The 26,187-nt window shown below is 44.5% G+C and overlaps 1 protein-coding gene across 1 annotated transcript in view; it reads left to right on the forward strand.

Moving 5' to 3' along the window:
- LOC146860906 (mucin-5B-like) overlaps positions 1-26,187 on the forward strand; it is an 814,361-nt gene that overhangs the window by 203,949 nt on the left and 584,225 nt on the right. Inside the window, exon 5 of the mRNA XM_085644901.1 lies at positions 219-343. Within this exon, the coding sequence (XP_085501027.1) occupies positions 219-343 (125 nt within the window). The remainder of the gene's footprint in view (positions 1-218; positions 344-26,187) is intronic.

A 26,187-nucleotide genomic window follows, 5' to 3' on the forward strand; every position in this document is an offset into this window, starting at 1 on the left:
ATTGTTTTGATAGAACTACACAAGATATTTAACTATAACTACAAGTGTTTAACCAGTATTCTACTTCTGTAGCCTTTTACATTCTTATTGATTAAAATGGCATTACTAAATGGCTCCTCCCTTACAAAATATTGCTAATAAATTTGATAATAGGTGCTTATTAGCTAATATATCTACATTTGCCCATTCTCTTTTGTCATCTTTTTTGGATATTTCAGGTATCCAGCTATCAGCAAGACAGTTTGCAAACCAACAAAAAATCAGCATGCCAACTGAAAGCTGCCCAGATGTGCCTACAGGTGCAGAAAATGGTTCTCCAGGAGTGGATCAGTGTGTGGCACAGGTGAGAATACCCTAAATATACCTTTAGGGTGGATGATTCCAACAAAATACTATTTTAATAATAACATGCTATTTTTTACTGGGAGAAAGGGTCCCTGATAACATGTCTATTGGGTTTAAATATCAATGGGTTTAATCAAGGTATTGCGTGTTCAGCCAATTCAGGCACTCAGCCAAGAATACAAGGTTTGTATACCAATTCTTGCAGAGAAAAGGGCTTAAACTCACGTTTTGACATATCCAATTATCATTAATCATGGTGATGTTCAGCCATGGATAATATTGTTGCTCATCATTATTTAATACATGACACTAAGCCAATACTGGCGACATGGGAACCCACATAGAAACACCATCCTGCTTTGCCATCAGTAGCTTAACCCTTTCTCCCACACAATAGGTCCATGCCGTATAGTTGATTAGAGTGAGAGCCATGGCATTACAACTTCAAGGGACCAGTCTTTGGTACCCTGCACTATAACTATTGTGACCAGGACATTAATGATCCTGCCAATGCCCAGCTAGCAAAGACTTAGGGGTATATTATCAAGGACGGCATTAAACATTATCGCTGGTTTAGCGGCAGAAAACCGCCGCCGAAGCGGCGATAATGGGTTTGATAATATGCCCTTTAGAATTCCAATAGAAGTCCAGGTTCTGGTGTAAACATGGGCTTCTATTGGAATTCTCCAGGGCATATTATCAAGCCCATTATTGCCGCTTTAGCAGCAGTTTTCTGCCGCTAAACCGGTGATAATTTTAACGCCGTCCTTGATAATATGCCCCTAAGGGCCTAATTACAATGTCAGGCAGACTATTGCGGACTGGGAACCGCCTAACCTTAGTTCAGCGGTTCTGCCGCAGTATTTGGATGCAACCGCCCATAGGGCAGTCGGAAACATCAATTTTTTAATGTAAGCTTGTGTGGTGGGCCAAAAAGACCCGCTGCACAAGCTTCTTTTGAAAAATGGATGTTTTCAAACATCCATGCACCATGTGGCAGGCACCTCATGGTGCCTGCCACATGGGCCACACGGTGCAGGGATGTTTAGAAGTGCACCAGCACCATTGCGGAGACCCCAGTGTCACTTTCCGACAGCCTTTCCATGTCGGAAAGACTGACACGTAAAGGCAGTCGGAAACCAACATAATAATCCCAATGGTGAAGCCGCCGCCATTAAGGGATTATGCAGTCTTTTCAATGCAGCGGCAGACTCACCATATCGGAATCCACCCCGCAGGTCTCACTCTGACCGCCATCATCCTAATCAGCAGTCAGATTGTAAACCTACCTACCATGTTGGGTGGAAAGCCTCTGACCACTGGTCGGAGGCTTTTCCGCCCGACATCATAATTAGGCCCAAAGTCTGACATGTCTGTCACATGTATTAACATGCTTAACACAAGTATGAATCAAGCACTCAGTCGCGATTGGAGGGAGAGAGAAGTTCTCTGCAGTGTAATTGTATATATGTTGTTACATATGATTTTTTTTAAAGTACTAGAGAATATTTTCATGTCTACCCATGGTCACCATTTTTGGAAATATGTTGTTGCTTTATTTCTCTTTTATTTAATGTTGAAGTACTACATGTCCCGGAATGCTTCCTTGTTGGCAGGATGGGCCTGAATGTGTATACATATTGAAAATGCAAAATGACTCACTGGCCATGATAAAGACTCTTCTTGAGTCGAAATGCAGAAGTGTTGGTTTAGACATTAAAATTGTGCTAAAGAATGGAGATAGGTGTGCAGCGGTATCCTTTTCGTGCTGCTGTCGAAAATCGGGCAAAGGGCGCCCCAAAGTGCGTGACTGCATTGGAGTTGATATATATACAGTTCCACAAGTTGCCCAAGGCGGGGCGCACTCTCCTCTCGACAAACCATAGGGTCAGGGAAGAACCAGGCACACTCGACGTCAGCAGAGTCCTGACGCGTTTCGGGAAAAGCTCCCTTCCTCAAAGGCTATCTGCTGCACAATAAAAGCCACCAAGCGGATTTCCCAGCGATCTCCCTTATTTTATTCAAATGCAATCCAACATTAAGATCAGGTGAGTAAATGCACAATTGCTTTCTGGGACTGGGAGTCCATAAACAAAAACCCATATGGGCTGCTGGCAGTCTATTGTACCAAATATTTAAAAATCACAGGTGTGTCATCAAAGTCTTCCCCCAATACTGCCTTGTGCCAAAAGGTCCCGCACGCTGAGACACAGTCCAGCACAGGAACCGCTTGAGTCTGCGGCGGTGCGCCCCTCGACCGAGCCGGCCGAATGTATACAGTTCCACAAGTTGCCCAAGGCGGGGCGCACTCTCCTCTCGACAAACCATAGGGTCAGGAAAGAACCAGGCACACTCGACGTCAGCAGAGTCCTGACGCGTTTCGGGAAAAGCTCCCTTCCACAAAGGCTATCTGCTGCACAATAAAAGCCACCAAGCCGATTTCCCAGTGATCTCCCTTATTTTATTCAAATGCAATCCAACATTAAGATCAGGTGAGTAAATGCACCATTGCTTTCTGGGACTGGGAGTCCATAAACAAAAACCCATGTGGGCTGCTGGCAGTCTATTGTACCAAATATTTAAAATTCACGGGTGTGTCATCAAAGTCTTCCCCCAATACTGCCTTGTGCCAAAAGGTCCCGCACGCTGAGACACAGTCCAGCACAGGAACCGCTTGAGTCTGCGGCGGTGAGCCCCTCGACCGAGCCGGCCGAATGTATACAGTTCCACAAGTTGCCCAAGGCGGGGCGCACTCTCCTCTCGACAAACCATAGGGTCAGGAAAGAACCAGGCACACTCGACGTCAGCAGAGTCCTGATGCATTTCGGGAAAAGCTCCCTTCCTCAAAGGCTATCACTGCCTGAACACCACTGCCCAAAACCCTGAAACACCACCCCCAGCACGACCCCCTACACTGCCCGAACACCACTGCTCTGCCCAAAACCCTGAAACACTAGACCCAGTACGACCCCCTACACTGCCAGAACACCACTGCACTGCCCTAAACCCTGAAACACCAGCCCCATCATGACCCCCTACTCTGCCCGAACACCACTGCACTGCCCTAAACACTGAAACACCAGCCAGCACAACCCCTACACTGCCTGAACACCACTGCACTGCCCTAAACCCTGAAACACCAGCCCCAGCAATACCCCCTACACTGCCCGAACACCACTGCCCAAAACCCTGAAACACCACCCCCCCAAGACCCCCTACACTGCCCGAACAACACTGCACTGCCCTGAACCCTGAAACACCACCCCCAGCACGACACCCTACACTGCCCGAACACCACTGCACTGCCATAAACCCTGAAACACCACCCCCAGCACGACCCCCTACACTGCCCGAACACCACTGCTCTGCCCTAAACCCTGAAACACTAGACCCAGTACGACCCCCTACACTGCCAGAACACCACTGCACTGCCCTAAACCCTGAAACACCAGCCCCATCACGACCCCCTACTCTGCCCGAACACCACTGCACTGCCCTAAACACTGAAACACCAGCCAGCACAACCCCTACACTGCCCGAACACCACTGCCCCAAACCCTGAAACACCACCCCCAGCAAGACCCCCTACACTGCCCGAACAACACTGCACTGCCCTGAACCCTGAAACACCACCACCAGCAAGACACCCTACACTGCCCGAACACCACTGCACTGCCCTAAACCTTGAAACACCACCCCCAGCACGACCCCCTACACTGCCCGAACACCACTGCTCTGCCCTAAACCCTGAAAAACCACCCCTAGCATGACCCCTACTCTGCCTGAACACCACAGCTCTGCCCTAAACCCTGAAACACCACCCCAGCACGCCCCCCTACACTGCCCGAACACCACTGCACTGCCCAAAACCCTGAAACACCAGCCCCAGCCCCAGCACGACCCCCTATACTGCCCAAACACTACTGCACTGCCCTAAACCCTGAAACACTAGCCACCGCACGACCCCTTACACTGCCCGAACACCACTGCACTGCCCTAAACCCTGAAACACCTCCCCCAATACGACCCCCTACACTGTCTGAACACCACTGCACTGCCCTAAACCCTGAAACACCACCCCCAGCACGACACCCTACACCGCCCGAACACCACTGCACTGCCCTAACCCCTGAAACATCACCTCCAGCAAGACCCACACACTGCCGGAACACCACTGCCCTAAACCCTGAAATACCAGCCCCAGCAAAACAGCCTACACTGCCCGAACACCACTGCACTGCCCTAAACCCTGAAACACCACCCCCAGCACAACCCCCTACACTGCCCGAACACCACTGCTCTGCCCAAAAACCTGAAACACTAGACCTAGTACGACCCCCTACACTGCCAGAACACCACTGCACTGCCCTAAACCCTGAAACACCAGCCCCATCACGACCCCCTACACTGCCCGAACACCACTGCACTGCCCTAAACCCTGAAACACCAGCCAGCACGACCCCTACACTGCCTGAACACCACTGCACTGCCCTAAACCCAGAAACACCAGCCAGCACGACCCCTACACTGCCTGAACACCACTGCACTGCCCTAAACCCTGAAACACCAGCCCCAGCAATACCGCCTACACTGCCTGAACACCTCTGCCCAAAACCCTGAAACACCACCCCCAGCAAGACCCCCTACACTGCCCGAACAGCACTGCCCTAAACCCTGAAACACCACCCCCAGCAAGACCCCCTACACGGCCCGAACACCACTGCACTGCCCTAACCCTGAAACACCACCCCCAGCACGACCTCCTACACTGCCCGAACACCACTGTTCTGCCCTAAACCCTGAAACACCACCCCAGCACGTCCCCCTACACTGCCCGAACATCACTGCACTGCCCAAAACCCTGAACCACCAGCCCCAGCACGACCACCTATACTGCCCCAACACTACTGCACTGCCCTAAACCCTGAAACACTAGCCACCGCACGACCCCTTACACTGCCCGAACACCACTGCACTGCCCTGAACCCTGAAAGACCAGCCCCAGCAGGACCCCCTACACTGCCCAAACGCCACTGCACTGCCCTGAACCCTGAAACACCAGCCCCACACAACCCCCTAGACTGCCCAAACAACACTGCACTGCCCTGAACCCTGAAACACCAGCCCCCGCACGACCCCCTACACTGCCCGAACACCACTTCACTACCCTAAACCCTGAAACACCATCCCCAGCAAGACCCCCTACACTGCCCGAATACCACTGTCCTAAACCCTGAAACACCACCCCTGCAAGACTCCCTACACTGCCCAAACACAACTGCACCACTGCCCTAAACCCTGAAACACCAGCCCCAGCAAGACCCTCTACACTGCACGTACACCACTGCCCTAAACCCTGAAACACCACCCCCTGCAAGACCCCCTACACTGCCCGAACACCACTGCACTGCCCTAGAACCTGAAACACCAACCCCAGCAAGACCCCCTACACTGCCCGAACACCACTGCCCTAAACCCTGAAACACCACCCCAGCAAGACCCCCAACACTGCCTGAACACCACTGCTCTGCCCTAAACCTTGAAACACCACCCCCTGCACGACCCCTTACACTGCTTGAACACCACTGCACTGCCCCAAACCCTGAAACACCACCCCCAGCATGACAACCTACACTGCCCGAACACCACTGCCCTGCCCTAAACCCTAAAACACCACCCCGCACATCCCCCTACACTTCCCGAACACCACTGCTCTGCCCTAAACCATAAAACCCCAGCCCCAGCACAACCCCATTCACTGCCTGAACACCGCTGCACTGCCCTAAACCCTGAAACACCATCCCCCCGCATGACCCCCTACACTGCCTGAACACCGTTGCACAGTGGAGAAGTGTAGCTCACTGGTTAGAGGAGGCATACCCTGAAGCAGAGGTCAGACCCGGGACCAGGGTTCGATTCCCGACGCGGCAGGGTCTGGAGCCCAATTGTCCACGGACTCGATAATTCTCGCTTCGGTGCCGACTCTAAGCACGAGTTCACACTATGCAGCTCTGGGCAACAAGCTTGCTTAATCTCCACAACGGCCCCCCGCGGCGGGATGCCTGGCTTTCACCTTGGGGATGCCCAGTATGGGTTATCTCACAGGGAAAAACCAGGACGGGTTCCCAATGCAAGCGCCGAGATGCCCAAGGGTAATTTGAGCGCTATATAAGACCGCACATACATACATACATACATACCTCCCTAAACCCTGAAACACCACCGTCCGCACGACCCCCTACACTGTCCGAACACTGCTGCACTGCCCTAAACCCTGAAACACTACCCCCCCACGACCCCCTACACTGCCCGAACACCGCTGCACCACCCTAAACCCTGAAACACCACCCCCGCACAACCCCCTACACTGTCTGAACACCACTGCACCACCCTAAACCCTGAAACACCACCCCCCCAGCAAGACCCCCTACACTGCCCGAACACCACTATACCGCCCTAAACCCTGAAACACCACCCCCGCACGATCCTCTACACTGCCCGAACACCACTGTACCACCCTAAACCCTGAAACACCACCACCAGCATGACCCCTACACTGCCCGAACACCAGTGCACTGCCCTAAACCCTAAAACACCACCCCCAGCACAACCCCTACACTACCCAAACAGCACTGCACTACCCTAAACCCTAAATATACCCCCAGCACGACCCCCTACACTACCCAAACACCACTGCACTACCCTAAACCCTAAATCTACCCCAGCACGAACCCCTACACTACCCAAACATCACTTCACTACCCTAAACCCTAAAACACTACCCCCAGCACGGCCCCCTGCACTACACAAACACCACTGCACAGCCCTAAACCCTAAATCTACCCCAAGCACGACCCCCTACACTCCACAAACATCACTTCACTACCCTAAACCCTAAAACACTACAACCAGCACGACCCCCTACACTACTCAAACACCACTGTACTACCCTAAACCCTAGGAAAGTAACCACCACCCCATGCCCAATCCCCCTTACCTCTCACTCCTCGTGGTTCCTCTCTCCTCATGGTTTCTGCTTCATGTCGTCTCTGAGGGGTGGTGCACGTCATTGTGAGGAAACGGAACAGCCTCTGTTTCCTTACAACGACGTGGATCATCTACATTTTTTAGAACTCATGGCCATTTCCCATACATACCTTTACAACAAAATTCATTGTAAAGGCATGCGTGGTAAATGACCATGCGTTCTAAAAAAATGCGTAGTAATGACTTCTCGATCTACAACGCATGCGTGGTAATGCAACATTGTAATGGTATCGCGAAGTAAAAAATTTGTTGTAACGGCTGTTTACCAATCGAAGCTGGCCCCTGATCTTCAGTGAGTCGGTTTTTTGATAAATAAGGAGGAAGGAATGTGTTTTTTTTACAGAAAAGTGCATTCCCGGTTGTTGTATTGTGAAAGTGTCCGCGTGGCCTGCTTTCACTTCCGGTGAGAGAGTGGAAGAGTCTGTTTGGATCTAAAGCGGTTCTGCTGTTGGACGGGGCCGACGCGACACGTCATCAGAAAACAGAGCTAATGGAAAACGTTGTCCCCAGAGTGTGGAGCAGTGCCATGAGAGGTCAACGAGTGTGCGTCCCACCACAGTATGACCGTACCGTACCGACCCATGTGCCGCCTCCAGTGTACGGAAGGCAGAAGCGGCATCCATTGCAGGTCCTCTTGAAGACCATTGTAGCACTAATTCTACATTTTGGAACTAGGTAATTTTAACCTTGTTGTTCCTGCCAGATACAAAGAGAAGATCCTGTGTTATTCAGTGCCCTTGGTATCTTTTCTGTGGGTAGTGCTGCTTGCCACTTCGCTGCCCAGCCGGTGCACACGACTGGGCTCCCCACCTCATGTGCCATCTGCAGGGCCACTGCACTCGGATCACTGGTTTCGGTTTCTGGAGTGGTAACATAAACAGTTGCTCCCAAAGGCCTAGCCTGAACACTTAGGTGAATATCCCCTGCGCCAGCATTCTGTGGAAATTCTTTCCTAGCTCTCCCACATCGACGACGATGTCATAATAGCACGGCTCCGCTCGCGACACCGTACGATGTCATAGGAGCCATAGGAGGACCCATTTTTTCCATGCCACCGAGGTAAACAGGTGGACCGACACATCTTCACATGTATACATAGCATACTCTATATATATATATATATATATATATATATATATATATATATATATATATATATATATATATATATATATATATATATATATTACCTACTGGCGGTCGCCAGTAGGTAGTTATAGTTAGGACCACGTTTCCATAGGAAATCCGCAACATTCTATTTTGAATAACTTTGGCGCCGGTTGATGAATCCTCGCAAATTTTTCAAAATAGGTTGAGCGCTACGCTCCGCTCCTACCCTGAAAGTCTCGGGGGGATTCGTCAAGCGGGGGCTGAGATAAAAGGGGGGTCCCAAAACGCGTTTTTCCCATGCATTTTTCCATAGGACCTTTAGACACAGCTACAGCCCGAACGGCTGAACAGAATTACTTGAAATTTGGCAGAGAGGTAGTCCTCAGGTCAAGGAAGTGCCTTTTGTAGGTTTGGTGTAAATCTGTTCAGTAGATTCTGAGAAAATAGCCTTTAAATCAATATATATATCTGAGCCAGCTTACGGTGCGCTTACGGTGCGCTTACCGTACGCGTACGGTGGCGTGCGCGAGCGCGATTCTGATTGGCCCTTAGATCTTAGTAAACATTCGAATCGGTCGAAACCAGGAAGCGGCGGCCGCCATTTTCTCTCTCGCACTCTGACAGGGGGTTGAAAAACCAAGTGCAAAAACATGTAAAGGGGCTGTTTACACAGCTTCCAAGCACCTAGCCATGTCGAGGGAGTCCCCAACGACCCCCCAAGTGAAAAAAGGCAATTTAAATTTTTTCGAAAATTTCGCCGATTACGCTTACCGTACGCGTACGGTAAGAAATATTAAAAAAAATTAAAAAAATATCCACATTCTCCCCACCCCGTGTGCAAAAGGTGCCCGAAGGGAACTTTCTGTGCATGGCTTATGAGAGCTTAATCAAAACATATATTTTACCTGTCACAACGATGCTCATCATATGTCCTCCATGTGCGCACGGTGTGCGAAGCGCATCGTGCGTTCATGGCCCATCTAGCGTAACGTGGGCACGCGGTGCGCAAAGCGCACCGCGTGCTCACTGTGCGCGCACGGTGCGCGAAGCGCACCGTGCGCGCACGGAACGAACTGCGTTAAGTGGGCGCGCACGCCACAAATGGCGTTTAGTAACTTAGCATTTAAAAAACCGTACAAATTCACTGAAAAAACCATAGGTTTCACACACGTTATAGTTAGGAATTAGCATTTAAAAAACCTTGCAAATTCACTGAAAAAACCATAGGTTTCACACATGTTATAGTTAGCTGGACATTTTACTGATAAAAAACCAATGAAATTCCCCCGTTATAGTTACTGTAGGCAACTATAACTCACGCGACCGTAATCCTCTGCTGATGACATATGTGTCTTTATGAAAAAAAAATATTTGTAATATATGTATAGCTAAAATTTAATGGAAGAAGACATGGGCAAATAAGTGTCTAAATACAGTATTAGCATCAGCAGAGGATTACGGTCGCGTGAGTTATAGTTGCCTACAGTAACTATAACGGGGGAATTTCATTGGTTTTTTATCAGTAAAATGTCCAGCTAACTATAACATGTGTGAAACCTATGGTTTTTTCAGTGAATATATATATATATATATACACACACAAATGCATAACCAATAAAGGCATCAAGAAATAGCAACAGATCAAGCATTTCTCACTATTAAAACATAAGCATGATTAAGACATTAAAAACATTCATGCCAAACAGTAAAAGCATCTGTTTGGTAGAAACAGGTGGACAACAGGGAGGCGGGTGGGACAGTGAGGAATCCTCAGGCAGATACTGTATTCACCAGAAAAAGCGTTGCCGAAGGTAATTAACTTACTCCTCTGATGGATACTTCTGCCTGTTGATTCTTCACCTTTTGAATAGAATCCTCAAATCGTACCTCACCCGTAGGAGGTTGCCCACCTGACTAGACCCAAAAATCTTGCAAAACAGATTGAGCAAAATGGCTATCCCTCCTAACCTCTGAATCCAATAATAAATGAATAATTTGTATTCAAAATTATATTGAAAATAATACTTTAAAAATACTTTTAATAATACATTTAGACAAACACTTAAAGGAAAACTTTTATTTATAACTGATTTAAAGATATTTCATACTTTACAAATCACGCCGAAGTTGCGACCCCAGTGTGACTTTTCAAAATGGCTACCGGAATGCACGCAGCCATTGTGTAGGGTGTGCGAAGGGTGCGCCACTTCAGTATAATATATTTTTTTTAAAAAGATTGAATATAGTTTTCCTTACTAAAAATTATTCACACTTTTTTAAAATATATATATATATATATCTCAGTGTGGATATAATCCGAGAAATCTCAGTAAATAATCCAGCGGCACACCCAGGACAAAACAATAAGTTTATTATTGTTTCAAACGAACAGAACTACGCGTTTCGGCGAAGCCTTTGTCAAGTTAGTGACCCGTGCCCAAATTCCCCTAGAAATACAGGTCAAGGTAGATGGATAGTGAAGAAATACTGTCGCGATCAAACATTTCATTTGTTTACATTTTCATCATTTTGAACAATCCATGATAACGCATTCTAATAATAATGATAATACAGTTATTTACAAGTCCATCAGACAACGGAAAATAGTCAATTAACATATTCATATGATGTCTCACTGGTAGCACAAATTCATGTACCCCGAGTGCACTAAATAATAGATAGTGAAGAAATACTATCGAGCTCCACCATTTCAATTGTGTATGTTTGCATGATTCAAAACAATCCATGATAATGTCTAAAATATGCTGATGATTATAATGCTATTCATACAATTATTTTTCCAAATTCATCCGACAATGTGAAATTATAATATTGACAAATAACAAATTGATACGATGTCTCACTGATAGCACAAATTCATACATGCACCTGGTAAAGGTACCCAGTGTACACCAATGACGTATTCCCATAGAGACAATTTCTGATACACTATATGGACGTTCATCATAAATCCTAAACATTTAGATTAGGTCAGGACAGGTCACAGTACAGGTTATCTATATTTCAGTGCAATATCTCCTACATGTGACACAACTTATTAATTGTAGTCCTTATACTTAATGAAACATAAGACGGGAAGTCCTAGGGTGCTTGGGTAAGGTACCCACCTGGTACTATGGTGCTCAAATAAATAACGGGTAATGTACCCCGACAATATTTCAGAGACAATTTCATATAATTGTAATTGTAAATTGTGAATATAAGTTGCGGGTAATGTACCCCAACTCTATTCCAAAGATAGTTTCATGTAGTATACCATAGCCTCAACAGCATGTCGGCATTATCTCATAATCGAAATGATATATTCAGATAACCCATGGAGTAGATAGATAGATTATTACAGCGATAACTTCTTCTACCACTTGCCAAAAAAGGGGGAAGAGAAGGGGATATTACGGGGCAGGGCCATCAACTGTTCGTGATAAGGATCGTGAGAAATAAAATCTATTTCAATACCTACACCCAGTGAAGATAGAAAAAAGAAAATTAATGCGATAAAACTAAATGTCACCGGAGGGTTAGGACAACCTATCATTAAGCTAAACCTAGCTATAAATCAACAATGATATATCAACCTAATATCATCTCAGGTCATTCTTATACTGTGCCCTTTACTCCGGTATTAAAAGAAAGGTGTAAAAATGTTATATGAATGTGGGGACACGCTCGAGGAAGAGGTCTAAATCCCTATGTGAGTGGCCAGTTCTTCACCATAATTCATCCCATTAGGAATCTTAGTGTTGAGTTCGATGATATACTTTGACTCAGTAATTCTCAGAAGTTTCTCGCGATCTCCCCCTCTTTGGAGGGGTAAGATCCTGTCAATGCCATAGAACTTGACCAATTTGGCATTACTCTGATGTTTCTCTTGGTAATGCCTCGCAACGGGGTAATTGAGGTCAGTATTGGTCACAGCTCTCATGTGTTGTAGAATGCGGGTCTTAAGCTGTAGTTTCGTGCTGCCCACATAGTTCAAACCGCAGGGGCATTCCAGGACATAGATGGTATAGTCACTGGTGCAGGTTATAAATTTATTGATCTTTTTTCTCTTTTTTCCTGCGATGTAACTGTCACGGTTTTTGCTGTGCTCACATGCTTTGCACGAGCCACATTTCTTAAAGCCCCTGGTACTTCCTAGCGATGTAGTGTTCTCAGGAGTGTTCTGATAGCTGTGGACAAGTTGGTCTTTAAGTGATTTGGATTTTTTATATGTTATCGCTTTCTGCCAAGTCTGGCGTAATTCTGTCGAGCAGTTCGGTCTGTAGTCATGTTCAAAATCCCCTACAGAAATAAAACATTGGAAAAACACTTTGTTTGACCCCCTTATTTTCGGCCGCAGCTTGAAGAATCACCCCGGAACTTTCCATGTACAACAAGAGTCACTTTGGTGCTGTTTTTTGAAACCTTTATAAAGATTCGTAAAGCGATGAAAAATATATAGGCAACTCAAAAAATGCTTTCCCATTGGAAACATGGTTCTAAGTAGAACTAAATACTGCTGACTGCCAGTAGGTAATATACTCGGGTGGGACAGGTACTGGGGGATGTTTGCTAAAGCAAAATTAAAAGATGGAGGCACAGGGGGCCCCCCTCATCCAGCATTTGTTTGCCCCAGGGACCACCACCTCCCTGGGACTTATGTTGTTTAATAGGGGTTGACGGACCCTTGGGCTCGTGGACAGCCACCTGCTCAGGGCTATTTTCTTTGTAATGGGGGTCCACACAGACCTCCCGTGCCCCCGGGACCACTATCTCCCCAAGGCCAAATTCTATTTTTAAAGTGAGAGGGGTGCATGCGGCCCCCTTCCTTGCCCTTCCTCTGCCTCAGGTTTCGCCCTCTCCCCGGGGCATGCCCTACTAAATCAAAGGAGGAGGGCCATGGAGGTTGCCACCGCCCAGTACTGGTTCCTGCTGTCTCGGGGTGCCTACTACCTTATGACATAGCTGTTTGTGGTGGCTTGGTGGGAGCTTTGACAACTCCTGCCAAGTCCCAGCAAACACTCTACTTCCAGCAATAGAGAGCGGGGAAATGCTCTTGCTTGCTGGAAGCAGAGCTTTCATCTGTTTCCCTGCCTGATGTCAAGCAAGCAGAAAAACAGACAAAAGGATTGCTTTCTCACTAAGGGGGCTGCATATTTAGCAGCTTCCTGTGTGTGAAAGCAATGTCAGCTCCCGCAGGAGGCAAGAATCAATAGGGAACACAGGGGCCTTGAAGCTTCCCCGTGGTCCCATAGCACACTGACTAGGTGGCCAGGGGGCATCTAAGACAAATGGCCAGGCCCCAGGGAATGGGATACCTGGGGCTGAAATAGGCTTGGGGGAGGGGGCCACGCTTCCCCCTCCCCTTCTGGTAATGGCTGGGCCTAAGGGGATGGGGCCCAAGGGCCAACATAATCAGCTGTGGAGGGGGGCCGTTAAGACCCCATCTCTTAAAAAAAAAAGTGCCTGATCCTGTGGGATTGGGTCCCTGGGCCCATAATTGGCCTGGGGAGGGGGGGCCACACCTCACCTTCCTTCATTTGTTAATGGCTGGTCCCCAAAGGATGTGATCCCTGGGGCTGAAATTGGCTTGGGGAGGGTGGCTGCATGACCCCCTCCCTCATTTGCGCCACTGTCGAAGCTCCACTTCAGTAAAGTACTAATCATCCTAACATTGTGCGCATGGCCTAGGCAAGTGTGTTTTCTCTGCATTTCTTGAGCGCAATATCTCACGTAGTGTCTGTGGCGAGGGTGTTCTTTCTTGTCATCTGCTGCTGAGAGCAGGAATGAAACCATTAAAGCTAAGAAGTATGCAAACTTTCCAAGAAATCCGACTTGTTTGGCCACGCGGCAAACACCTAAGAGGTATGCAATATCATCTCACCCCTTTCCCAGGATTATTCACAGGTTACTAAAAGGCCACTGAGCATGTATCCCGCTGATTTTTGCCTAGGAATATGATTGCTTCGCCACCAAAAATCAAAGCACTTACTTCTGTAAAGTACAAGTTATCCAAGTGTGATTTCTTTTCAGTTCCACCTTGCAAAGTTATCTAATGAATACACTTGAGGGACAATCACATTGAAAAAGTTACTGGAGAGATTTCTTCAGAATCCTTTACGCAGCTGTAGTGTAAGAAACAAACTATACATTTACCCAACGAGGTAGCACTTACTAGAAAGTACTCCACTTGGGTAGATGTGTTGCACAAAATGGTGGCCTCTTCTTGGATAAATACACAGGGCAGGATTGATTCTGGCATGATGCTCAGTTCACAGAAATGAAACCTCAACAGTAAGCACTTACAGATATAAACAAAGCAGCTGCCCGAGTTGAAGCTCTTTTTCTCTAAAGTATTAACCATCGTGACTTCATGCGCATGGCCAAGGAAAAGCAAGTGTGTTTACTCTGCATTTCCACACAGAAAAGTTATCTGTAATCCAAAATGGAGGTGATTGCATCCTTGCTTTTTTCAAACGTAATATCTCACATACTGACTGTGATGAGGAGGTTCTTCCTTGTCACCTGCTGCTGAGAGCAGAGTCCATGGTTCTCCCATATAAAGGCCCTCAGTAATGCCTAAAATCCATAGCACCACTCCTGAACCCACTCACAAACAGAAGGCACTTACACACCCACTCAAAGATCCACACAGCCACTCACATGCGCACTGACAGAACAATAGCACCACTCACAGACCGAGCCACAGTCCTACATAGGCACTCACACAACCACTCACAGACCCATGCAGGTGCTCACACACCTACTCACAGACCCACACAGGCACACAGACACCCACTTATACACTCACTCACAGGCCCACTTAAGAACTCTTAGACCCACTCAGACACTCACATGCCCACTAACAGACCCACACAGACACTCACACACCCACTCACTGACCCGCACAGGCACTCACACACCCACTCTCAAAGGTTACAGGTTACAGCTAGGAAATACAATTAAAAAAACCTTAGAAAAAACAAAGGTTGCAGGGACGTTATAGTCAGTAAATAGAACATTAAAAGCAACCTCAAAAATTCACTACAAAAACAGAGGTTACCGAGATGTCACAGTTAGGCTCATATTTCCCTCATAGAAAACCAGTGAATTTCAGCAGTTATAGTGGCCTGAGCTAAGTATATCATTCGCCACACAATGCACTGCTTATGACCTCACATAGTACATCACTCATGACATGGTGAGTAACATCACTCATACATCTCAAATGAAATCACTGATGACATTACCCATAGAAAAGCTCACACACACACACTCATACCCCTATTCAACCTCTCACACCCACTCACACACCCACACAACCACTTACATACCAATGCACAGACCCATGCAAGCACTCACACACCCACTCACTCATCTGTAGAGCCACTCAGGCACCCACTTACTCAATCATACAGGCACTCACACAACTACTCATTCACCCATAAACCTATTCATACAACCCTTACCCATACAGCCAATCACAGAGTTACACATTCACCCAAACAGCTACTTACACACCTACTTACTCACCAATACAGCTTCCCAACACAGCCACTCACTCACCCATACAAGCATCCACACATTCACTTGCACCCCACACAACCACTTATATACCCATTCAGACATTCATACAAGCCCTCACACATCCACTCACTCACCCATACATTCATTCACACACATTTACTTCACAATACAGCCACTCACACACCAACTCCAACCAGTCAATTGAACAGCCACTCACTCACCCATACAGCCACATGCAGCGCTAGTCACTCAATCACACAGCCATTCAGAGATACACTCACTCACCCATCCCATCACTTACACACCCACTCACCCACCCATGCAGCCACTCACTCACACAGCCACTCACTCACTCACCCATACAGCCACTGACACCCACTCACTCAGCAACATAGTCACTCGCATAGCCACTCACTTACCCACACAGCTACTCACATACCTACTTATACATTCACTCACACACCCATTCCCACACCCATACAATCCCTCACACATGGACACATACAGTGACATATCTGCTTACATAATATATGTTAGAAATGTGAGCCTAACTATAAAGCCTCTGTCACCTATATTTTTTCAGTGAATATATATTTATATGTGTACGTGTGAGCGTATGTTATATGTATGTATGTATTATAATAGTTCCCACCAGTATAGTAACTGAAATACATAAATAACGGTACTGAGAAGTCATCAACAACATACAGTAACCATTTTTGTATACTTTATTTGTATCTTTCTTTATTCTTGTGATGAGTCAGTTAATACAGCAATACAGCCAACATGTGTTTCACACATATTTGCACTTCTTCATGGCTGTTAAACATAAAAATCATATATCAATGTTCTAAAAACAATCTATAAATAAAAGTGTGTATTGACATAAACTTAGAAACAAAACCCTTTTTCGTTGTACATTTCAATATAATTTATCATTTGTATTCAATTCAGTGATCTGCAATATGTATGATCTTTTGTATATCCAATTCTACAATTCATACTGCAAAACATTGTTTAAGCAATTTTATATTTACAGCAATACAAAACACAAACAAAAACGAGTTAAAAGAGTACGGGTTTTTTAAAATTGTGAACTGATCCTCCGAAGAAAAAGAACCAAAGAGTCATTAAGATTTAAAGCGCACAAGTAAATCTGTGCATATAAAGTCTTTCTTCACTGCTTGGTCATTTGAATGTATTTAAACTTGCCCACTACAGACCCTCACAATGTACATATGATTAAGACCTGCCTTGGACGAAACGCGTAATGCTGAACTTTGATTACCTGCTGGAATAAAAACCTGTTTTATCTCACTCCCGACTGGAAGGCTTATTTTTCACCTCCTGATGTGTGCGTGAAGTTCTTTTGGATATATATACATATATATATTTATATGTATATATATATTCACTTAAAAAACCATAGGTTTCACACATGTTATAGTTAACTGGACATTTCACTCGTGAAAAACCATTGAAATTCCCCCGTTATAGTTAGTGCAGGCAACTATAACTCACGCGACCGCAATCCTCTGCTGATGACGTCAGATATTACATCACTGTATTTAGACACATATTTACCCATGTCTTCTTCCATTAATTTTTAGCTATACATATATTACAAATATTTTTTTTTCAGAAAAACACATATGTCATCAGTGATGTAATATCTGACGTCATCAGCAGAGGATTGCGGTCGCGTGAGTTATAGTTGCCTGCACTAACTATAACGGGGGAATTTCAATGGTTTTTCACGAGTGAAATGTCCAGCTAACTATAACATGTGTGAAACCTATGGTTTTTTAGGTGAATTTGCAAGGTTTTTTAAATGCTAATTCCTAACTATAACGTGTGTGAAACCTATGGTTTTTTCAGTGAATTTGTACGTTTTTTTAAATGCTAAGTTATGTATTTTTTATTATTTTTTTTTAAGGTTTTTCACTGTGCGCGTACCGTAGGCGCATGCTACGCGTACTCCGCGATTTTTTGCAAAAAATTTAAAGGAAATTTTTGCCCTTGGGGGTCCTTCTGGGACCCCCTGACAAAGGCTAGGGTGTCAGGAACTGTCAAGTAATTCTGTTCAGCCGCTCGGGCTGTAGCTTGGACTAAAGGTCCTATGGAAAAATGCATGGGGAAAACGCGTTTTGGGACTCCCCCTTTTTCTCAGCCCCCGCTTGACGAATCCCCCCGAGACTTTCAGGGAAGGAGCGGAGCGGAGCGCCCCACCTATTTTGAAAATTTCGCGAGGATTCGTCAATCGGTGCCAAAGTTATTCCAAATAGAATGTTGCGGGGAAATTTGGCAGAGAGGTAGTCCTCAGGTCAAGGAAGTGCCTTTTGTAGGTTTGGTGTAAATCTGTTCAGTAGATTCTGAGAAAATAGCCTTTAAATCAATATATATATCTGAGCCAGCTTACGGTGCGCTTACGGTGCGCTTACCGTACGCGTACGGTGGCGTGCGCGAGCGCTTTTCTGATTGGCCCTTAGATCTTAGTAAACATTTGAATCGGTCGAAACCAGGAAGCGGCGGCCGCCATTTTCTCTCTCGCACTCTGACAGGGGGTTGAAAAACCAAGTGCAAAAACATGTAAAGGGGCTGTTTACACAGCTCCCAAGCACCTAGCCATGTCGAGGGAGTCCCCAATGATCCCCCAAGTGAAAAAAGGCAATTTTAATTTTTTCGAAAATTTCGCCGATTACGCTTACCGTACGCGTACGGTAAGAAATAATAATAAAAAAAAAAATATCCACATTCTCCCCACCCCGTGTGCAAAAGGTGCCCGAAGGGCACCATTTGTGCATGGCTTAATAGAGCTAAACAAAACATATATTTTACCTGTCACAACGATGCTCATCATATGTCCTCCATGTGCGCACGGTGCGCGAAGCGCATCGTGCGTTCATGGCCCATCTAGCGTAACGTGGGCACGCGGTGTGCGAAGCGCACCGCGTGCTCACTGTGCGCGCACGGTGCGCGAAGCGCACGGTGCGCGCACGGAACGAACTGCGTTAAGTGGGCGCACACGTCACAAATGGCGTAAAGTAACTTAGCATTTAAAAAAACGTACAAATTCACTGAAAAAACCATAGGTTTCACACACGTTATAGTTAGGAATTAGCATTTAAAAAACCTTGCAAATTCACTGAAAAAACCATAGGTTTCACACATGTTATAGTTAGCTGGACATTTTACCGATAAAAAACCAATGAAATTCCCCCGTTATAGTTACTGTAGGCAACTATAACTCACGCAACCGTAATCCTCTGCTGATGACATATGTGTCTTTATGAAAAAAAAATATTTGTAATATATGTATAGCTAAAATTTAATGGAAGAAGACATGGGCAAATAAGTGTCTAAATACAGTATTAGCATCAGCAGAGGATTACGGTCGCGTAAGTTATAGTTGCCTACAGTAACTATAACGGGGGAATTTCATTGGTTTTTTATCAGTAAAATGTCCAGCTAACTATAACATGTGTGAAACCTATGGTTTTTTCAGTGAATATATATATATATAGATATATATATATATATATATATATATATATATATATATATATTCAATGAAAAAACCAAAGGTTTCACACACGTTATAGTTAGCTGGACATTTTACTCGTAAAAAACCATTGAAATTCCCCCGTTATAGTTAGTTAAGCTAACTATAACTCGCGCGCCCGCAATGCACTGCTGATGACGTCACATATTACATCACTCATGACATGGTCAGTGACATCACTCATGACATCACTGATGACATCACTAATGACATCATCCCGTGAATGTGTGTTTTTCTGAAAATTAAATATGTTTTATATATGTATATCTCAAGGTCGATGGAAGAATAAATGGGTATATAAGTGTCTAAATGGATGATTTGTTTTTTAAAAATTGATTGTGTAACTGACTGATTAGGTGTATCATAGTGAATACATGGCTTAGTGAGTAATGTTTAAATATGTATATATCTGTATCAGTCTTTCACTTTGTGTATAAGTGGCTGCATGGGTTGGTGAGCAGCTACATGAGTGTTTATATAGGTTATTAGTTGGTTTTTTGGGTATCAGTATAAGTGTCTGATGTCTGTATGGTTCGATGGGGGGTATTACGTAGTGCATAGGTGCATGAATGAGTGACTCACTGTTTGTATGTGTTGAAGATAGTATGTGTGCAGGACTGCATGGGTGGATGAGTGTGTGTATGGGTGTGTTAGTGAGTGAATGACTGTCTCTACAGTGTTTTTATGAGTAACTACATATGTTTTAAACTAGTATATGTGACTATTGGTGTATATAAGTGAGTATATGTGAGAGTGAGAGATTGAAAGAGTTCCTGTATGAATAAGTATGTGTTTCTATAAGTGATTGTTTAAAAGACTAAGTATGTGTAAGTTTTTGTAGAAGTAAGTGTGGTGGTGTGTGTATAACTGTATATGCAAGTAAATGGATGTTTGATTCTTTATTAGCATGAGTGACTATGTGTGTGAGTAACTCTACGGATGAGTGGCATTGTGTAACAGGATGTATAGGTGTATGAGTACATATGATGAGTGAGTACATGTATGAGTGACTGTATAGGACTGTTGGTGAATGAGTGGATGTGTATGTGGATCTTAGAATTACTGAAGAGGTTGTTGTAACTGGTATTGGTATGTCCATTGTTTTGAAAAGTTTAGTCTCTATTTATAAATGTGTGTATCAAAGGTTATATTAGGGTGAGAGGAGGTCTGCCACTCTATCACAAGGATGATGTCATTAGTGATGTCATCAGTGATGTCATTTGAGATGTCATCAGTGATGTCATGAGTGATGTCACTGACCATGTCATGAGTGATGTAATATGTGACGTCATCAGCAGTGCATTGCGGGCGCGCGAGTTATAGTTAGCTTAACTAACTATAACGGGGGAATTTCAATGGTTTTTTACGAGTAAAATGTCCAGCTAACTATAACGTGTGTGAAACCTTTGGTTTTTTCATTGAATTTCTAAGGTTTTTTAAATGCTAATTCCTAACTATAACGTGTGTGAAACCTATGGTTTTTTCATTGAATATATATCGGATGCAGCCACAGTATGGTACTATACCCAGTAAAGGCTTTCTTAGCATTTGGTACCGAGTATATACAAGGTAAAGTTTTGCCAAGATCTACATCGAAGAAACTAAGAACTTTGTACATGTGAGAGGCATTCTGGGAATTGCAGTCCTAACTTGTAGGGGTACGAGAATGTAAACTTCATATTTGCATATATGGAACTTTCAATTGCAATTTCCTTAGAGACTGTTCATGAATAAATAACAAGGAAAGTATTTTCCATGCATTTAAAAAACGTAAAATGCAAAAATGAACTGCCTCTTTAACAAACAATTGGACACTGGTCCTTCTTCAATGTTGCAGCCACGTTTTTAAATAAGCCAACGAACCCTCCCCTCAATGTTGCATATGATTAAGAGGTTGCTTACCTCGAAACGCGTAATGCTTTGTCTGCCGAGAATAAAGGACTTTAAACAGCACGACGGAGTGGCCTGTTTCACGCAGCTGAATGTTGCGAGTGTTCTTTGGGATTTATAAGGTGTCTGACACACCTAAACGGGCCCCGACTCGAGAGGCTGTGGCGCCTTTCCCTGTCAGAAAATTTCGTCTGGATTTATATGTATGAGCGCCCGCCGGCCGAGTCAATTTACATGGACAAGGATTGAATGGCAGGGCCACACTGAGGGGCCCGCCTCACCTGGGAAATGAACTTTTGAAGTGGCCAGAGTCTGCTGAGGGAATCTATCCCAGAGCACGCCGTGCTGGTAAATTGTTTTTGTTTAATGGCAAGTTACAACGAACAGAAACCGGGGAGGTCGCAGAGATTTCTTGTGTTACTCGGACCATCGGATGCAGCCACAGTATGGTACTATACCCAGTAAAGGCTTTCTTAGCATTTGGTACCGAGTATATACAAGGTAAAGTTTTGCCAAGATCTACATCGAAGAAACTAAGAACTTTGTACATGTGAGAGGCATTCTGGGAATTGCAGTCCTAACTTGTAGGGGTACGAGAATGTAAACTTCATATTTGCATATATGGAACTTTCAATTGCAATTTCCTTAGAGACTGTTCATGAATAAATAACAAGGAAAGTATTTTCCATGCATTTAAAAAACGTAAAATGCAAAAATGAACTGCCTCTTTAACAAACAATTGGACACTGGTCCTTCTTCAATGTTGCAGCCACGTTTTTAAATAAGCCAACGAACCCTCCCCTCAATGTTGCATATGATTAAGAGGTTGCTTACCTCGAAACGCGTAATGCTTTGTCTGCCGAGAATAAAGGACTTTAAACAGCACGACGGAGTGGCCTGTTTCACGCAGCTGAATGTTGCGAGTGTTCTTTGGGATTTATAAGGTGTCTGACACACCTAAACGGGCCCCGACTCGAGAGGCTGTGGCGCCTTTCCCTGTCAGAAAATTTCGTCTGGATTTATATGTATGAGCGCCCGCCGGCCGAGTCAATTTACATGGACAAGGATTGAATGGCAGGGCCACACTGAGGGGCCCGCCTCACCTGGGAAATGAACTTTTGAAGTGGCCAGAGTCTGCTGAGGGAATCTATCCCAGAGCACGCCGTGCTGGTAAATTGTTTTTGTTTAATGGCAAGTTACAACGAACAGAAACCGGGGAGGTCGCAGAGATTTCTTGTGTTACTCGGACCATCGGATGCAGCCACAGTATGGTACTATACCCAGTAAAGGCTTTCTTAGCATTTGGTACCGAGTATATACAAGGTAAAGTTTTGCCAAGATCTACATCGAAGAAACTAAGAACTTTGTACATGTGAGAGGCATTCTGGGAATTGCAGTCCTAACTTGTAGGGGTACGAGAATGTAAACTTCATATTTGCATATATGGAACTTTCAATTGCAATTTCCTTAGAGACTGTTCATGAATAAATAACAAGGAAAGTATTTTCCATGCATTTAAAAAACGTAAAATGCAAAAATGAACTGCCTCTTTAACAAACAATTGGACACTGGTCCTTCTTCAATGTTGCAGCCACGTTTTTAAATAAGCCAACGAACCCTCCCCTCAATGTTGCATATGATTAAGAGGTTGCTTACCTCGAAACGCGTAATGCTTTGTCTGCCGAGAATAAAGGACTTTAAACAGCACGACGGAGTGGCCTGTTTCACGCAGCTGAATGTTGCGAGTGTTCTTTGGGATTTATAAGGTGTCTGACACACCTAAACGGGCCCCGACTCGAGAGGCTGTGGCGCCTTTCCCTGTCAGAAAATTTCGTCTGGATTTATATGTATGAGCGCCCGCCGGCCGAGTCAATTTACATGGACAAGGATTGAATGGCAGGGCCACACTGAGGGGCCCGCCTCACCTGGGAAATGAACTTTTGAAGTGGCCAGAGTCTGCTGAGGGAATCTATCCCAGAGCACGCCGTGCTGGTAAATTGTTTTTGTTTAATGGCAAGTTACAACGAACAGAAACCGGGGAGGTCGCAGAGATTTCTTGTGTTACTCGGACCATCGGATGCAGCCACAGTATGGTACTATACCCAGTAAAGGCTTTCTTAGCATTTGGTACCGAGTATATACAAGGTAAAGTTTTGCCAAGATCTACATCGAAGAAACTAAGAACTTTGTACATGTGAGAGGCATTCTGGGAATTGCAGTCCTAACTTGTAGGGGTACGAGAATGTAAACTTCATATTTGCATATATGGAACTTTCAATTGCAATTTCCTTAGAGACTGTTCATGAATAAATAACAAGGAAAGTATTTTCCATGCATTTAAAAAACGTAAAATGCAAAAATGAACTGCCTCTTTAACAAACAATTGGACACTGGTCCTTCTTCAATGTTGCAGCCACGTTTTTAAATAAGCCAACGAACCCTCCCCTCAATGTTGCATATGATTAAGAGGTTGCTTACCTCGAAACGCGTAATGCTTTGTCTGCCGAGAATAAAGGACTTTAAACAGCACGACGGAGTGGCCTGTTTCACGCAGCTGAATGTTGCGAGTGTTCTTTGGGATATATATTTATATATGCGCCAAGGTGTATTGAAGAATGAGTGGGTGTATAAGTGTATGAATGGATGATTTAGTAGGTGCGTGACTGACTGATTAAGTGAGGGATTAATTGTGTCCTGCTGAATGCATTAATTAGTGACTAAACTGTGTGAATATCAGTATTAGTCTGTCAGTTGGTGTGTAAGCATCTGCATGTAGCTATATGTGTGTGTATATGGGTTATTGATTGGTTGTCTGACAATCTGTATGGGTGCCTGATTGTCTCTATGGGTGGGTGGGGGTGTGTGACTGTGCATAGATGTGTGAGTAGGTGATTCACTGGGTGTATGGGTTTAAGAGTGCATTTCTGAAGGGCTGTATGTATGGGTGAGTGTATGTATGGGTGTGTTGGTGAGTGAATGGATGTCTCAGTGGTACATGTGTGAGTAACTACATATGTGAAAGGCAGTATATGAGAGTGTTGGAATATATAAATGACTATATGTGAGAGTGAGTGATTTTGAGAGTGGCTCTATGGATCAGTGTGTGCTTGTGTCTGTCATTGTAGAAGAGAGTAAGTATGTGTTAGTATCTGTATAAATGAGTGAAGTGGTGTGTGTATAACTGTATAGGTGAGTAAATGGGAGTGTGATTGATTCTTTGCATGACTGACTAGGTGTGTGAGTAACTCTATGGGTGAGTGGCAGTGTGTGAGTGTCTGTATAGGTGTATGAGTGCATATGATGAGTGACTGCATGTATGAGTAACTGTATGGATGAATGAGTGGACATGTATGTAGACCTAGGAATCAGTGAGTGGGTATGTAGTAACTGGTATTGGTGTGTCTATGGTTTCGAAAATGGTAGTCTGCATTTTAGAGTGGGTGTATCAAAAGTTATTTTAGGGTGTGAGGAGGTGCATCAGATTTGCATGTGGATGATGTCATCAGTGATGTCATTTGAGATGTCATCAGTGATGTCTCTGACCATGTCATGAATGATGTAATATGTGACGTCATCAGCAGTGCATTGCGGGGGCGCGAGTTATAGTTAGCTCAACTAACTATAAAGTCGGAATTTCTATGGTTTTGTATGAGTGAAATGTCCAACTAATTATATCGTTCCTGAAACCTATGTTTTTTTCAGTTAATTTCTATGGTTTTTTAAATGCTAATTTCTAACTATAACGTGCCTGAAACCTATGGTTTTTTCAGTGAATTTCTATGTTTTATTAAATGCTAATTTCTAACTCTATCGTACCTAAAACCTATGGATTTTTCAGTGAATTTCAATTGGTTTTTAAGTGCTAATTTCTAACTATAACTTAGCTGTATCCTTTTGTTTTTTCTGTAATGTTCATAGTTTTAAAAAAATGCTAATATGTAACTATAATATGCAAGAAATGTTTTTTTTTACATTTTTTGTTAATTCAATTTGTTTTCTTTGTATAATTAAATTAACCTTTTTTAAAAAAAAAAAGTAAAATCATTTGCGCACCTATCGTACACCTGTCTCAGTCGCTGCGCAAATTCAAGTAATTTGCCGACATATTGGTTAAGTCGTGCCCGTTCTGCATTACTTTAGCGAGTGGTGTGCGGTTTTGGCCCCGCGCTACATCATGTACGTGAGTTGGGATGTCGCTCTGGGTGCGCGAATCGATCGTAACTTTTTAACCTTTAAAAGTATGTTTATACAAGTTTATTATATATATTACATCAAGAGATGTTTTAAGAGAATTATATAAGTTATATATTTGTAACCGCTTTAAAGATATAATATTTTTAAATGTATTTTTGCAGAACAGCGTTGGGTGCGGGAACGTTCCGCACCACTGCACGCGCCCTTCGCGAAGCCCATGTGACTTGAAAAGTTAGTTTATGATTGGTTTACAGGCTTTTTATTCTAGAAGTTGTAGGACCCCACACATTTTTCTTTCATTCTTCCAGGACCATCTTTAGAGATAGACCTCTTCTCTAGTAGGTGTGTTTACATCTTTTTGGTGTTTATTTTTCTTCATCTTAACCCCTTCCACGCTCATGACGGAGCGGTTCCGTTATGAGCGTCGGTTGCGCTGTGCGCATGACGGAACCGCTCCGTCATGGCCCCGCCCATGCAATAGAACCTTCAGCACAGCGCGAAAATCCGCGCTG

The sequence above is a fragment of the Triturus cristatus genome, chromosome 3_1 (genome assembly GCF_964204655.1).
Source record: "Triturus cristatus chromosome 3_1, aTriCri1.1, whole genome shotgun sequence".
Classification (NCBI taxonomy): domain Eukaryota; kingdom Metazoa; phylum Chordata; class Amphibia; order Caudata; family Salamandridae; genus Triturus; species Triturus cristatus.